Here is a 17,354-nt window from a genome sequence, read left to right on the forward strand (position 1 = left end):
TTTCCCTATATTACATTAGATCCACTACTGGATTTTTTAATTCTTAAAAGTAGTGAAGGAGATTTGTTTATGTTTGACAGTAAACTATACTGAGAGGCTATCAAATATCAATACAAGAGTCTACTTATAAATAAAACATATGTTAAATATGGATTTAAAAATAGAGTAGCAACCATAGCAACTTTTATCTGGGAGTGCATCAGTGTTCTAGCCTTTCTAAAACTGCATGTTGACTGCAGGACTGTATTCAAGAACAATAATTTAGCACTTATCCTAAATCCTTTTCAAGTATTTAAAATGGTGATTGATTGCATTAACTTTAAAAATGTGTACTTATATTTCTATGTTTTATATGTATTATACACTTTCTCATTGTCGAGACAATATATGAAAGCTAAGAAGAAAAGGAATAACAATTTAAAAATTCTAGAAAATGAAACAACATCCTGTGGAAGGCTAACCACATGGCCAAGACGTTGTTAAACTATCCTGATAACTCAGCAGAAAATTACATCTAGGGAAGCCTGCTACAACCAATGTGCAAATGAAGCTTGCAAATATTTGGAAAAACTCAGATAACTGTAAATTATGTTCAGAATTCAAGTTTGATATTTTTCAATCATCACTTTCAACAAATGTATCAAAAGCAAGGACTTCATGCTGTATTTTAAAAAAAATCCCAGTTTATCTGAGACACTAGATCATTATGTTTGTAAATTTTTAAAGATGCCCAAATGATTTTCAACTAGTTCCCTGAAGCTCATGATAAATGCTGTATCTTTCTAAAACCCTCAGATGCAAAGTGTGTGTGTGTCACTATTTAAAAAAAAAAAAACATACAAGATATTTGTGTTTTGTCCCCATAATGACATGCAGTTTATTTTATATTATAGATCCACTAGTAAAAAGTTTTTTTCAGATGTCACACACATCTGTCAAACTTGTTAACAAAGTGCTGATAACCTCTAATGTGGAAAACAAGATTTAAACCGATTTTTAAATAAGGATAAAACCATACCAGTACCATTTAGCATTTTTACGCACCTTTAATGGGGAAAATTTAAAACTTAAAAGAGAAAAATCCAAGTCAGACAACCTTAAATACAATATCTGTAGGAAGATTCAATCTCATTACAGCACTATTTGAGTTGCCATCACAAAGATTGTGCTTCTCTATCCTTTTATACAAAAACTAGTTTTGTGGGCTTGTAACTGAGCTTCAAACCTCCTTCTTTCCTTTTTCTTTTTCATGTATTCAACTCCCATACTGTTCTTCACTGTTTGCTCTATCTCCATCTTTATTTTAAAATATCAAAACATACATTATTCACTTTCGATACAACTCATGTTATCTTTGTTTTAACCCTCATCCTTCCTTTCTCTATTGTTTTCCTTTGTCTAGATTAAGTGTTCTACATTGATTTCATTTAAATTTTTAAGCTTCTCAGGGTAGGGGAATTTTTTTAAAATTTGAGTAAAGCCCTATCCTATTGTGCTTTATAAATGTGAATAATAATTGTAATACCTAGTTATTGCTGTTCCTCAACAGATCTCAGTGTTTTACAAAGGAGGGAAATATCATTATATCCTTTTTACAGATGGGAAAACTAAAGCACGCAGGTTAATGACTTGCCCAAGGTCACCCAGCAGGTGAGCAGCAGAGCCAGGAATAGAAATCAGATTTCCTGAGTCCAAATCCACTGCTCTATCCTCTATACCACACCCTATGATGCTATTTTGTACAAAGACATGGCATCAGGACTCTGGTCTAATGGTTACAGTGGGGAACTGGTAGTTTGATTCCCTCATTCGCCAATTGACTTGTGACCCTGAGCAATTCATTTAGCCTTTCTAGGTCACAAATTTTCTCCAACTATAAAATTGGGATACTACTTTCCTGACAGAGCTGTTGATTAGCACGTATAAAGGAGCTTTAAAACCTTCACAGAAATTTTCTAGGTCTGGTTTCAGCCCAAAGGTGTAGGGCTTTTTTGGACCATTTGGAAAGGCTAGGCTGCTTTTAGTGCAAGGAGAGTGAAGTAAGTGAGAGCTGTTGGGTGCTGTCAAGGTTCCTTCCCCCCTCTGAACTCTAGGGTACAGATGTGGGGACCTGCATGAAAGACCCCCTAAGCTTATTCTTACCAGCTTAGGTTAAAAACTTCCCCAAGGTACAAACTTTGCCTTGTCCTTGAACCCTAAGCTGCCACCACCACCCGTGTTAAACAAAGAACAGGGAAAGAGCCCACTTGGAGACATCTTCCCCCAAAATATCCCCCCAAGCCCTACACCCCCTTTCCTGGGGAAGGCTTAATAAGAATCCTCACCAATTTGTACAGGTGAACACAGACCCAAACCCTTGATTTTTCATTGTTCTTAAGATCCAATCAGGTTCTTAATAGAAGAATTTTAATTAAAGAAAAGGTAAAAGAATCACCTCTGTAAAATCAGGATGGTAAATATCTTACAGGGTAATCAGATTCGAAACATAGAGAATCCCTCTAGGCAAAACCTTAAATTACAAAAAGACACAAAAACGGGAATATACATTCCATCCAGCACAGCTTATTTTACCAGCCATTAAACAAAAGGAAATCTAACTCATGTTCTAGCCAGATTACTTACTAACTTAACAGGAGTTGTAAGGCTGCATTCCTGATCTGTTCCCGGCAAAAGAATCACACAGACAGACGAACCCTTTGTTTCTCCCCCCGCCCCACTTCAGATTTGAAAGTATCTTGTCCCCTCATTGGTCATTTTGGGTCAGGTGCCAGCGAGGTTATCTTAGCTTCTTAACCCTTTACAGGTGAAAGAGTTTTGCGTCTGGCCAGAAGGGATTTTATAGCACTGTATACAGAAAGGTGGCTACCCTTTTCTTTATTTTTATGACAGGTGCCCATCAGTTTTTGAAAATCTAGCTATTTATGTAGATACCTACATATGCATTTCAGAGCCTAACTTTAGGTAGTATGTTGTTTTTTGTTTTTTTAATTTTGGACAAAATGCTGACATTTTAACAGGAGATACCTCTCTTCAGAGAAGGTTGCCTTACTGTTCTATGGAAAGTTTTGGAAAGTATGGAAATTTTTTCAACTTATTCATCCTCAGAACCACTACTAAAAAACAGCCAGGAAATGCCTGTTAAGATTGCATGAAGAACCTTTACTCTAGCTATATAGATTACATTACTGTCTTTAATGATGTATGTACATGCACAAAAGCTCCATCTCATACTATTTCTCAAAACCTCCAAAACAGCTTTAAAAGTATTTACAACTTCGTAAGTTTCATCTTGTATAGTGCACAGGGCTTTCATAGGTCTTTCTAGCACAGACAATACAATACACATGTAATATATGTGTCTATGGTTGTGGGCAAATCGTACAACACAGAAAGTGTGTGTGTTGTGATAAAGACCAAAGGGCAGCAGGAGAGCTATATAAGTTCGATGGGAGCTATATAAGCCCCAGGATGATCAGGGCCTTATTCCCATGGATTGAGGAGAGGTTACTACAGGTTAATTAGAGCACCTGGAGCCAATTAAGACCAAGCCAGAGACCTAATTTAAAAAACCCTATTCAGTCAGACAAGAGAAGGGAAAGAGAACTGACTGTAGTTTGGAGGAGTACCAGGGGAAGACAAACCCTGCCCAAGCAGAGCAGAGGGACTCTACCACACAGAGGACCAAGAGAAACCCTGCCCAAGGGGAAAGAGGGTAAGGAGCCAGTGAAACTGAAGGGGCTGGGACCTGGAGTAGGGGACGGACCCGGGTCCCTTCCCCGTTCCCCTTCTCTCCCTCACCAGGGCACTAGTGGAGGCATCAATGCCCAAGAATAAGGGCAAGGGGCAGCACACTGACCCACCACACCAAGGAAAAGCATGGGACCCACCACAATAGTGTCAGCCATTTGCCACAGTGTTCATATTAATGATTATACTGTAATGCACACATACAACAGGGAAGAGTTAAAGTTCTATGTGCAATCTTTGATCTGGCTTTTCCTCAGCTTTAAATCTTAGGCTGAACCCATCCAACCGTAACGTTCTGTTAAAGCGGTTTGCTGATGGACAAATGCGGTTTGATCACATTTCAATTATTTCAGGTTACATGTTTGTTTTTTAAACTTTTATTATTCAAAACACATTTTACTGAGACCAAGGCCTATTATACTGACCAAAATTGGGCTCTGAGGTAGCACTGAGCATTCTCTGTCTCAAGTACTTGGTTGGCTGGTTTCTGCTCATAAGCTCAGGGTCTAATTGATATCCATATGGGGGGTCAAGAAGGAGGCTTCTCCCAGGACAGACTGGCAGTGATTTTGGGAGGTTTTGGTCTTCCTCTTTTGGTCTTGTGTGGTTGTGGGTCACTTGCCAGGATTATTTGGGTGTATCTCATAATCATTTGCCTGTCATGGGGGGGGACCTCGGGCACTAGTGCACCTCAGTCCCTCTTATTCTCTGCCCCCGGCACATAACAGTCTACGTTTCTGTGAGCTGTAATACTTTGGTTTAATTTTGGTTTGGGGGTTAATGTGAGAATCCTGGGTGGCCTGTGATACACAGGAGGTCAGACTAGATGACCTCGTGGTCCCTTCTGGCCTTAAAATCTATGACTCTATAATTGCAATTACAATGCTAATTTTTTCAGCCAATTACTGAAAGATGAAAATTTCATTAATCATACCACTCTAAGCATGTAACCACACCCTCCTTGGGTTGTAATTCCACCAGCACTGAAAAATTGCATAGAGTGAGATGATAATGAAAACTTGGAAGGGAGAACTCCAAAAAAAAATCCCAAGTGCTGCAAGAAATTGTGTTGACGACTCAAGAGGTAGTGCTGTTCCTTCTAAATCAGCCACCAATCCCGCAAAGTGAAAATAAGGAAAGCTATGCTGCTCTGTTTTAGAGGAGAATTTCTTACTATCACTACCACCAGTAGGAGCTCCAATGAAGACCAGCCACCACTATTATAATCAGTGTCACCTAACTCTGCTCAGAGCATTCTTGTCCAGCACCACCAGTTGATATTTCAGAAACAGAGTATTCAATCCTCTCTCCAAACTTCCTGAATAAAGGATGTTCAAACCCACTAAAAACAGTAAAAAAAAATTACCTGTGACATAGCCAACCAAAGCCCACTACCCATCACCTCCAGAGTTTCAGTCAGTATGGCCTTATACAGATCCTAGTGTTAGTTAGACATTGAAAAAGCCCACACTATACCACTCACCTCTGACAAAGACACAACACAGAGCTGAATGTAATGCACATGGCTCGTTGCACCACAGCCCATTTGGTCTTGTATCTTCTCTAGAAGAATCACACAGTGATCAATGGCTCCATGTCTACTTGGCAGCCGGTATCAAGTGGAGTGCCCCAAGGGTCGGTCCTGAGGCCGATTTTGTTCAGTATCTTCATTAATGATCTGGAGGATGGCGTGGATTGCACCCTCAGCAAGTTTGCAGATGATACTAAACTGGGAGGAGAGGTAGATATGCTGGAGGGTAGGGATAGGATACAGAGGGCCCTATACAAATTAGAGGATTGGGCCAAAAGAAATCTGATGAGGTTCAACAAGGACAAGTGCAGGGTCCTGCACTTAGGATGGAAGAATTCCATGCACCTCTACAGACTAGGGACCAAATGGCTAGGCAGCAGATCTGCAGAAAAGGACTGTCATAAATATAAAGGGAAGGGTAAACCCCTTTGAAATCCCTCCTGGCCAGGGGAAAGCTCCTCTCACCTGTAAAGGGTTAAGAAGCTAAAGGTAACCTCGCTGGCACCTGACCAAAATGACCAATGAGGAGACAAGATACTTTCAAAAGCTGGGAGGAGGGAGAGAAACAAAGGGTCTGGGTCTGTCTGTAGTCGTCTTTGCCAGGGACAGAACAGGAATGGAGTCTTAGAACTTTTAGTAAGTAATCTAGCTAGGTATGTGTTAGATTATGATTTCTTTAAATGGCTGAGAAAAGAATTGTGCTGAATAGAATAACTATTTCTGTCTGTGTATCTTGTTTGTAACTTAAGGTTTTGCCTAGAGGGGTTCTCTATGTTTTTGAATCTAATTACCCTGTAAGATATCTACCATCCTGATTTTACAGGGGGGATTTCTTTATTTCTATTTACTTCTATTTTTTATTAAAAGTCTTCTTGTAAAAAACTGAATGCTTTTTCATTGTTCTCAGATCCAAGGGTCTGGGTCTGTAGTCACCTAGGCAAATTGGTGAGGCTTTTTACCAAACCTTGTCCAGGAAGTGGGGTGCAAGGTTTTGGGAAGTATTTTGGGGGGAAGGACGCGTCCAAACAGCTCTTCCCCAGTAACCAGTATTAGTTTGGTGGTGGTAGCGGCCAGTCCAAGGACAACGGGTGGAATATTTTGTACCTTGGGGAAGTTTTGACCTAAGCTGGTAAAGATAAGCTTAGGAGGTTTTTCATGCAGGTCCCCACATCTGTACCCTAGAATTCAGAGTGGGGGAGGAACCTTGACAAGGACCTAGGGGTTACAGTGGATGAGAAGCTGGATATGAGTCAACAGTGTTGCCAAAAAGGCCAATGGCATTTTGGGATGTATAAGTAGGGACATTGCCAGCAGATCGAGGGATGTGATCGTTCCCCTCTGTTTGACATTGGTGAGGCCTCATCTGGAGTACTCTGTCCAGTTTTGGGCCCCACACTACAAGAAGGATGTGGAAAAATTGGAAAGCGTCCAGTAGAGGGCAACAAAAATGATTAGGCGACTGGAACACATGACTTATGAGGAGAGGCTGAGGGAACTGGGATTATTTAGTCTGCAGAAGAGAAGAATGAGGGGGGATTTGATAGCTGCTTTCAACTACCTGAAAGGGGGGTTCCAAAGAGGATGGATCTAGACTGTTCTCAGTGGTAGCAGATGACAGAACAAGGAGTAATGGTCTCAAGTTGCAGTGGGGAAGGTTTAGGTTGGATATTAGGAAAAACTTTTTGACTTGGAGGGTGGTGAAGTACAGGAATGCGTTACCTAGGGAGGTGGTGGAATCTCCTTCCTTTGAGGTTTTTAAGGTCAGGCTTGACAAAGCCCTGGCTGGGATGATTTAGTTGGGGATTGGTCCTGCTTTGAGCAGGGGGTTGGACTAGATGACCTCCTGAGGTCCCTTCCAACCCTGATATTCCATGATTCTATGAGCAGAAGGGATGACAAAACAGAACTTCAAAGAACAATACAGCCCTCAGAGCAGATAAGCAATTACCAAAACCATCTTTTAAGTTACATTCTGCCTTGATTAAAAAACTCCCCTTGTAGTTTTAGTTTAAATCATTCTCCATCTCCCGTCCCTCTTTAATACTGCATTATGTTAATGATGTACACTGACTTTTTTTGGGGGGGGGTTGGGTTTAAACATTTTTCTGCAGTGTTAGCAACCCAAATATTGGAGCAGAAGCTAATTTACACCAGTCAAAAAGTGAAACTGATTAGTTCCTTTTCCCCATCTAAGCTGTGCACAGAAGTGCAAAAGGAAAAACAGTATTAATGGTGAAAAGTAATTTTTTTTTTTTTTGCTTTCACAAGCTAAAGTGTTGTTAACAAATCATACCAATTTAGAAAGGAGACTGAAAAGCTTAGAGTACAAGTAATTAATATGGACTCATAAGAAGGGCCATACTGGGTCAGACTAAAGATCCATCTAGCCCAGTATCCTATCTTCCGACAGTGGCCAATACCAGGTGCCCCAGAGGGAATGAACAGAAAAGGTATTTATCAAGTGATCAATCCCGTCACCCATTCCCAACTTCTTGCAAACAAAGGCTAGGGACACCACCCATGCCCATTCTGGCTAATAGACATTGATGGACCTATCCTCCATGAACTTATCTAATTATTTTTTGAACCCCGTTACGTCTTGGCCTTCATACCTTCTTCTGGCAAGGAATTCCACAGGTTGACCGTGTGTTGTGTGAAGACTTCCTTTTGTTTCTTTTAAACCTGTTGCCTATTCATTTCATTTGGTGACCTCTAGTTCATGCATTATAAGAAGGAGTAAATAACACTTCCTTATGTACTTTCTCCACACCAGTCATGATTTTATAGACCTCAATCATATGCCCCTTTAGTCGTCTCTTTGCCAAGATGAAAAGTCCCAGTCTTATTAATCTCTCCTCATACGGAAGCGATTCCATACCCCTAATCATTTTTGTTGCCCTTTTCTGAACCTTTTCCAATTCCAATATATCTTTTTTGAGATGGAGCGACCACATCTGCATGCAGTATTCAAGATGTGGGCGTACCATGGATGTACATAGAGGCAATATGATATTTTCTGTTTTACTATCTATCCCCTTCTTAACAATGCCCAACATTCTGTTCACTTTTTTGACTGCTGCTGCACATTGAGTGGATGTTTTCAGAGAACTATCCACAGTGACTCGGAGATCTCTTTCTTGAGTGGTAACAGCTAATTTAGGTGCCATCATATTATATATATAGTTGAGATTAGGTTTTCCAATGTGCATTACTTGTAATTTCTCAACACTGAATTTCATCTGCCATTTTGTTATCCAGTCACCTAGTTTTGAGAGATCCTTTTGTAGCTCAACACAGTCTGCCTGGGACTTAACTATCTTGAGTAGTTTTGTATCATCTGCAAATTTTGCCACCTCACTGCTTACTATTTTTTCCAGATCATTTATGAATATATTGAATAGGACTGGTTCCAGTACAGACCCCGGGGGACACCACTATTTACTGCTCTGCATTCTGAAAACTGACCATTTATTCCTACCCTTTGATTCCTATCTTTTAACCAGTTACCAATCCATGATAGGATCTTCCCTCTTATTCCATGACAGCTTACTTTGCTTAAGGGCCTTTGGTGAGGGATCTTGTCAAAGGCTTTCTGAAAAGCTAAGTACACTATATCCACTGGATCCCCCTTGTCCACGTGCTTGTTGACCCCCTGAAAGAATTCTAGTAGATTTGTGAGGCATGATTTCCCTTTACAAAACCATGTTGACTCTTCCCCAACAAATTATGTTCATCTATGTGTCCGACAATTTTGTTCTTTACTATAGTTTCAACCAGTTTACCTGGTACTGAAGTCAGACTTACCGGCCTGTAATTGCCAGGATCACTTCTGGAGCTCTTTTTAAAACATTGGTGTCACATTAGCTATCCTCCAGTCATTTGGTACAGAAGTGAATTTAAATGATAGGTTACAAACTATAGTACTGAAATTTCACATTTGGGTTCCTTCAGAACTCTTGGGTGAATACCATCTGGTCCTGGTGACTTATCACAATTTAGTTTATCAATTTGTTCCAAAACCTCATAAGAACATAAGAATGGCCAAACTGGATCAGACCAAAGGTCCATCCAGCCCCGCATCCCGTCTACCAACGGGATGCCAGGTACCCCAGAGGGAGCGAACCTAACACGTAATGATCAAGTGATCTCTCTCCTGCCATCCATCTCCACCCTCTGACAAACAGAGGCTAGGGACACCATTCCTTACCCATCCCGGCTAATATCCATTAATGGACTTAACCTCCATGAATTCATCCAGTTCTCTTTGAAAGACTCTTATAGTCCTAGACTTCACAACCTCCTCAGGCAAGGAGTTCCACAGGTTGACTGTGCGCTGTGTGAAGAAGAACTTCCTTTTATTTGTTTTAAACCTGCTGCCCATTAATTTCATTTCATGGCCCCCAGTTCTTATATAATGGGAACAAGTAAATAACTTTTCCTTATTCACTTTCTCCACACCACTCATAATTTTATATACCTCTATCATATCTCCCCTTAGTCTCTTCTTTTCCAAGCTGAAAAGTCCTAGCCTCTTTAATCTCTCCTCATATGGGACCCGTTCCAAGGTAATCGCTCTCACATCCTCAGCCGTGAAGACCCATGCAAAGAATTAATTTAATTTCTCTGAAATGGCCTTATTGTCCTGGAGGGCTCCTTTAGCATCTTGATCGTCCAGTGGCCCCGTGGGTTCCTGCTTCTGATGTACTTAAAAAAATATTTGCTATTACTTTTGAGTCTTTGGCTAGCTATTCTTCAAATTCTTTTTTGGCCTTCCTAATTATATTTTTACACCTCATTTGTCAGAGTTTATGCTCCTTTCTATTTTCCTTACTAGGATTTAACTTCCTTTTTGCCTCTCACTGCTTCTTTTACTTTGTTGTTTAGCCACAGTGGCACTTTTTTGTTCTCTTACTGTGTTTGGCGTATACATTTAAGTTGAGCCTCTATTATGGTGTCTTTCAAAAGTTTCCATGCAGCTTGCAGGGATTTCACTTTTGGTGCTGTACCTTTTAATTTCTGTTTCACTAACTTCCTCATTTTTATGTAGTTCCCTTTTCTGACATGATATGGTACAGCTGGGCTGCTGTGATGTTTTCTCCACCACAGGGATGTTAAATTTAATTATATTATGGTCACTATTACCAAGCAGTCCAGCTATATTCACCTCTTAGACCAGATCCTGTGCTCCACTTAGAACTAAATCAAGAATTGCCTCTCCTCTTGTGGGTTCCAGGACTAGCTGCCCCAAGAAGCAGTCATTTAAGGTGTCAAGAAACTTTATCTCTACATCCCGTCCTGAGGTGACATGTACCCAGGCAATATGGGGATAGCTGAAATTCACCATTATTATTGTGTTATTTATTTTTGTAGCCTCTTTAATCTACTGGAGCATTTCACAGTCACCATCACCATCCTGGTCAGGTAGTCAGTAATATATCTCTACTGCTATATTCTTCTTATTTGAGCATGGAATTACTATCTATAGAGATTCTATGGTACAGTTTGGTTCATTAAAGCACAGAATCAAATGAAGTAAAAATCTTACTTTCACATATAGTGCCATTCATCCACCAGCACGACTTGTTTTGTCCTTCCAATATATTTCTTACCCTGGTATTACTGTGTCCCATTGATTATCCTCATTCCACCAAGTTTCTGTGATGCCTATTATATCAATATCCTCATTTAATACAAGGGACTCTTGTTCACCCATATTATTTAGACTTCTAGCATTATAGGTATATAAGCACTTTTAAAACTTGACACTTTTTAGCTGTTTGCCATTACACGATGTAATTGAATGGGACTCTCTTTCATTTGCTGTTTCTCATCAGATCCTACCCGTATTTTATCATCTTCCATCCTTTCCCCCTTACTAGGACATAGAGAATCTCCATTAATAGCTCCTCCCCTAAGGGATGCCTCTGTCTGAACCACATGCTCCTCTGCCCCATCAGCTTTCCCCCAGTCCTTAGTTTAAAAACTGTTCAACAACTTTTTTAAGTGCCAACAACCTGGTTCCATTTTGCTTTAGGTGGAGCCAATCCTTCCTGTGCAAGCTCCCCTTTTCCCAAAAGTTTGCCCAGTTCCTATTAAATCTAAACCCCTCCTTTTCCTTCTAGGCTGACAGTATGAATCCAGCATAGGTCAACAGAAAGTCATTAGTATCTGCCATGAAGGATGATTGCCATGCAAAAAGGGCATAAGGATGGGTAGAAAGAAAAGGATTATCCTTAAGGGTTCTCAGAGTAATGTGCGCATGTCATCTCCTATGCTTCAGGACACCAAGAAGGAATTTCCCTGCTTTCCTCCATGTACACTGTTATACTACTGACCAAGCATATTAGAATAGCGCACTTGCCTTTCTCCAAAACTTTAGACATTGGCTGATACCAGAGGCTGGATACCAGATTTGATGGATTATTCATCTGCTTTGGTATGTCAAATTGTATGGTACTGTGATGTGAAGGGCTAATCTTCAGAGGTGGGAGAGGCATCTACATGGGGCTACGGAGATATATAAACAACTATACCTTTTAATTAAATATTACTATTAATTATCAATCATCTAATAATGTAAATTCTCTACCCACCAATACTAAGACTTTATAACTTATTTCCATCTGAATTCAAGTAAACACAGTCTGTCTATATCTTATTGATATACCGGTTTTTGGTTTGTGGCCTATGTAAAGTCACAGTGCAGTGGTTAGATGGCAGGTGCATATGTCACATCCTCCTCTCCACTTCTAAAATAAAAAGGGAAAGGAGAGGAAAAATAAAGGCTCTGCTCTTACCTGATTGCTCTTGTCCATCAGCTGATTGATGGTTTCATTCTGTTTCACCATATCACGTTCCAGTTTCTTATATTTTAGCTTCCAGTGTCGAATGGATTCCTGAGCTTTCACTTTCAACTCTTCTTTCTTCTTCTCAGTCTCTAGCCTAAGGGTCTCAGACTTCCTGAATTCAGCAAGGTACCGATCTGCTTCCTTAGTAGACTCTTCAAGTTGCTGGGCCAGCTCAGCAGTTTGGAGTTCAGTTTGCCTACGTTCACTCTCACAGGCCTTGTAGCAGCTCTGTATCTCCTTCAGCTGGTCCAGCATCCTTTGCTGCTGCTTCTCCCTGTTTTCCAAGTCAGATGTTAACACCTGTATACAAACATATTGTATTATAAAAGTACAGTCCTTAGAGATACACAATATGAAATAGTAGTAAAGCAACATACAGTGTAGCTTATGAATAAATCACTTTCCAATTTATAGATGATGTGCAACAACTTAGAAGATCATTATAACTAAAGATAGAAAAACCTGTTATATCACAGAATACATCTCCCTATAATGGCAACTCTTAGTGCTCCAACAGAGGGCACAAACAGTACATTTATATTATCTTGAATTTTACTGTAAGTACCTGGAATCCAAATAGTCCCCTTTTGGTGCTTAAAATCCTGGCTTAAGTTTTGTGACTGAGGCCAATATCTAATACTTAATCACAAGTCAAATATTCCCTCACTCAACCACCTGTTCCTGAATGTTTCATAAGCAGACAAAAAAATTTTAAAAGGGTTGTAGCGGGGTGGTCACCCGCTCCTGCCTTAAAAGGCTTAAAACAGCCCAGGGAGAGGGCTGTGGCAGGGAAGGAAGAGCGGGGCTGATTGGGAGAAGCAGCCTCAGCTGGGGGCCATGCCCCAGTCAGGCCACGGCTGGCTTTATCAGGGCCCTGCTTGGAGCACACAGAGTCTCCTCTAGCTGTGGGGGAGACAGGCCTGGCTCCTGGGGAGCATACCAGGGTACCTGAGGTGAAGCAGGGCTGGGGAAGGCCAGAGGGGTGGGGAGGCTCCAGACTGGAAAAGCCCCAGGCTGCAGGACTGGCAGACGGCCTAAGACAGGGTACTGAGGTTGCAACAGGGCAGCCCAAGAGTAGGCGGAGGCATCAGGTCCAAACCCCATGACGACTGGCTTATACAGATTGCAGTCGGCCTGAGTGAAAGGGGGCTAGATGGTGACTGGCAGTAGTCCATAGGCTGAGGCAAGGTGGCGATAGAAGGTGGGGGGTTTCCCGGGGAGGGGCGACCCAGATCTGTGGGGTATTGCCTGGAGGGGCAGCACCCCAGGTAAAAGGACACCGGGGTCCGGGAGGGACACAGGGGCCAGTGATGGCAAGACACTGTCAGAGGGCACTCCGGAGCTGGTAAAAAGAGCTAATTCCCAGACAGCCAGTAGGAGGCGCTGCTGGGTAAGTCTGCACCCCGTTACAAGGGTTTTATTAAAAAAGCAGTGACCAGAACATCCCTCGGCCCACGCCGCTTTCTGCAGCCCCCATTGGCTGGGAACAGTGAACTGCGGCGAGTGGGAGCTGTGATCAGCCAAACCTGCGGATGCTGCAGGTAAACAAACTGGCACGGCCTGACAGCAGATTTCCCTGACAGGCCGCATGGCAAAGGTTGCCGATCCCTGATCTATGCTTTCCTTCTATTTTAATTTTAATATAGAAAGGTCAAAAGGAAATGTAATTTTAAACTTCTTACATATTCTGACATTCATCGCTCTCTACATAAATGAGTCTGCAGCCTCTCCAATTTATACAACCATCTTTCTGTATATTAAAGCTCCACAAATGCTTCATGAAATAGCATGGGCAACAAAATGGCAGATGAAATTTAATGTTGATAAATGCAAAATAATGCATATTGAAAAGCCTAATCCCACCTATACATATAAAATGATGGGATCTAAATTAGCTGTAATCACTCATGAGAGAGATCTTGGAGTCATTGTGGATAGTTCTCTGAAAATATCCACTCAATGTGCAGTGGCAGTCAAAAAAGCTAACAGAATGTTGGGAATCATTAGGAATGGGATAGATAAGACAACAGAAAATTTCACATAGCCTCTATATAAATCTATGGTACATCCACATCTTGAATACTGCATGCAGATTTGGTCGGCCCATCCCAAAAAAGATATTTTATAGAATTGGGAAAAGATACAGAAAAGGGCAACAAAATGATTAGGGGTATGGAACAGATTCTATACGAACAGAGATTAATAAGACTGGGACTTTTCAGCTTGGAAAAGAGACGAGTAAGGAGGTCTATAAAATCGTGACTGGCATGGAGAAAGTAAATAAGGAAATGTTATTTACTCCTTCTCATATCACATGAAGTAGGGGTCATCAAATGAAATTAATGGGCAGCAGGTTTAAAACAAACAAAAGGAAGTATTTTTTCCACACAACACACAGTCAACCTCTGGAACTCTTTGCCAGAGGATGTTGTGAAGGCCAAGACTATAACAGGGTTCAAAGAAGAATTAGATAAATTCATGGAGGATAGGTCCATCAATGACTATTAGCCAGGATAGGCAGGGATGGTGTGACAGGAGATGGATCGCTTAATGATTACCTGTTCTGTTCATTCCCTGTGGGGCACCTGGCATTGGCCACGATGGACCTTTGGTTTTACAGAGTATGGCCGTTCATATGTTCTATTTATTAGCAATAATTTTGCTTATGTATCATGTAATCTTTGTTTCCCCCATTTCAGTGATGTTTGTAGAAACTTGATTTTTAGTGTTCACCCAATCTGGCTGCCTTCATGGGTCCAGAGGCAACTTTATGTTCTAGAATGTTTGACATCGGATTTTGAGACCTTCACCTCTTTTTCAGAGAACAGCAGATGCTGAAAGAGCACGGGGAGGCAATAGGCTCAGCTTCTAGAAAGAGAAATCTAACTGTTATGACTCTACAGTTAACCCCACTAGCCAATACAGTTGCAACACTGAGCCTCCAGAAGAAGCCATGTTCTATTACAGATGACGAAAGGGAGATGTTCAAGAGCTGTAAGAGTCTTCCCATGCTGTCAGCAGGAAGGATGATTGCCATGCAAAAAGGGCATGAGGATGGGTAAAAAGAAAAGGATTATCCTTAAGGGTTCTCAGAGTAATGTGCGTATGTCATCTCCTATGCTTCAGGACACCAAGAAGGAATTTCCCTGCTTTCCTCCATGTACACTGTTATACTATTGACCAAGCACATTAGAATAGCGCACTTGCCTTTCTCCAAAACTTTAGGCATTGGCTGATACCAGAGGCTGGATACCAGATTTGATGGATTATTCATCTGCTTTGGTATGTCAAATTGTATGGTTCTGTGATGTGAAGGGCTAATCTTCAGAGGTGGGAGAGGCATCTACATGGGGCTACGGAGATATATAAACAACTATACCTTTTAATTAAATATTACTATTAATTATCAATCATCTAATAATGTAAATTCTCTACCCACCAATACTAAGACTTTATAACTTATTTCCATCTGAATTCAAGTAAACACAGTCTGTCTATATCTTATTGATATACCAGTCCAGCAAAGGCCACAAGCAAAGCACAGGGCACTTATTAAGTGGATGATCTCATAATATTGTTGACAAAGCATCATTATCTTGGTGCTTATTCTCAAGATTAACTAGACAAAGAAAAAGAAGCACACAGTGCTATTTTATCTTGGTAAAATCCTGAGTTTAAAGCGTAGATGAAGCCACTCTTGGATTCCAGGCTTTCCCAACAACACACTCTGAGATCACTGAACAAAGTAATTGTCTATTTCTGGATTAAATTTTATGACTATTTGACCTATAAAAAGTCCTAAGTGGCTTGGAACCTACCTAAGGGTATGTCTACACTACGAAATTAGGTCGATTTTATAGAAATCGATTTTATACAGTCAATTGCATATGTCCACACTAAGCACATTAAGTTGGCAGAGTGCATTCTCACTACCGCGCTAGCATCGACTTACAGAGCGGTGCACTATGGGTAGCTATCCCACAGTCTCCGCCACCAATTGGAATTCTGGGTTAAGCGCCAATGCCTGATGGGGCAAAAACATTGTCGCAGGTGGTTTTGGGTACATGTCGTCAGTCGTCCCTCCCTCTCTCCATGAAAGCAACGGCAGACTATCGTTTCGTGCCTTTTTTCCTGGGTTACCCGTGCAGATGCCATACCATGGCTAGCTTACACTGCAACTCTGCTCTCCTGCAACTCTGCAACAGACAGTGCAGTAGGACTGGTAGCCGTCCTCGTCGGACATGTAGCTTGGCCAGGGGTTCTTGGAACATCTTCCCTGCCCAGCACCTAGCAACCTCCATGGCATGGTGTACAGCTCCACCACTTCTGCCGCAACTCTGCTCTCCTGCGAGCTGGAGGCTTCTGCCTCAGGCTGCTTTCTCAGCCGGCAGCACCATGTGGTCGCTCCTACCCCTTGCTCCCATGGCTCATGAAGCCTGGACAGTAGTAAGGAGCAGTTCAACTATAGGCTGAGCAGGTGCAGAATGGTGGTAGAATGTGCCTTTGGACATTTAAAAGCTCGCTGGCACTGTTGGTCAGACCTCAGCGCAACCAACATTCCCATTGTTACTGCTGCTTGCTGTGTGATCCATAACATCTGTGAGAGTAAGGGGGAGACATTTATGGCAGGTGGGAGGTTGAGGCAAATCGCCTGGCATCCGATTTTGAGCAGCCAGACACCAGGGCGATTAGAAGAGCACAGCAAGGCACACTGTGCATCAGAGAGGCTTCGAAAACCAGTTTCATGACTGGCCAGGCTACGGTGTGACAGTGGTGTGTGCTTCTCCTTGAGGCAAACCCGCCCCCTTTGTTGATTTTAATTCCCTGTAAGCCAACCACCCTGCCCGCTTCAAAATAAAGTAACTATTGTTTTGAAACCATGCATTCTTTCTTTATTAATTAAAAAAAATGAGATAACGGACAAAGTAACCCAGGTGAGGTGGGGGAGGAGGGAAGGACAAGACCACATTGCTTATTTTAGCCACACTAAAAATCAAACTGTTTGAATGATAGCCTTCTGTTGCTTGGGCCATCCTCTGGAGTGGAGTGGCTGGGTGCCCGGAGCCTCCCCCACTGCGTTCTTGGGCGTCTGGGTGAGGAGGCTATGGAACATGGGGAGGAGGGTAGGCAGTTATACAGTGGATGCTACAGGGGTCTGTGCTCTTGTTGGCTTTCCTGCAGCTCCAACAGACACTTCATCATGTCAGTTTGCTCCCCCATTAGCCTCA

General features: G+C 41.7%; 1 protein-coding gene across 1 annotated transcript in view; it reads right to left on the bottom strand.

Annotated features, from left to right (window-relative positions):
- CEP128 (centrosomal protein 128) overlaps nucleotides 1-17,354 on the bottom strand; it is a 447,165-nt gene that overhangs the window by 296,871 nt on the left and 132,940 nt on the right. Inside the window, exon 13 of the mRNA XM_084632372.1 lies at nucleotides 12,076-12,426. Coding sequence (XP_084488498.1) covers nucleotides 12,076-12,426 — 351 coding nt within the window. The remainder of the gene's footprint in view (nucleotides 1-12,075; nucleotides 12,427-17,354) is intronic.

Source organism: Lepidochelys olivacea (assembly GCF_965140295.1).
Source record: "Lepidochelys olivacea isolate rLepOli2 genome assembly, chromosome: 6".
Classification (NCBI taxonomy): domain Eukaryota; kingdom Metazoa; phylum Chordata; order Testudines; family Cheloniidae; genus Lepidochelys; species Lepidochelys olivacea.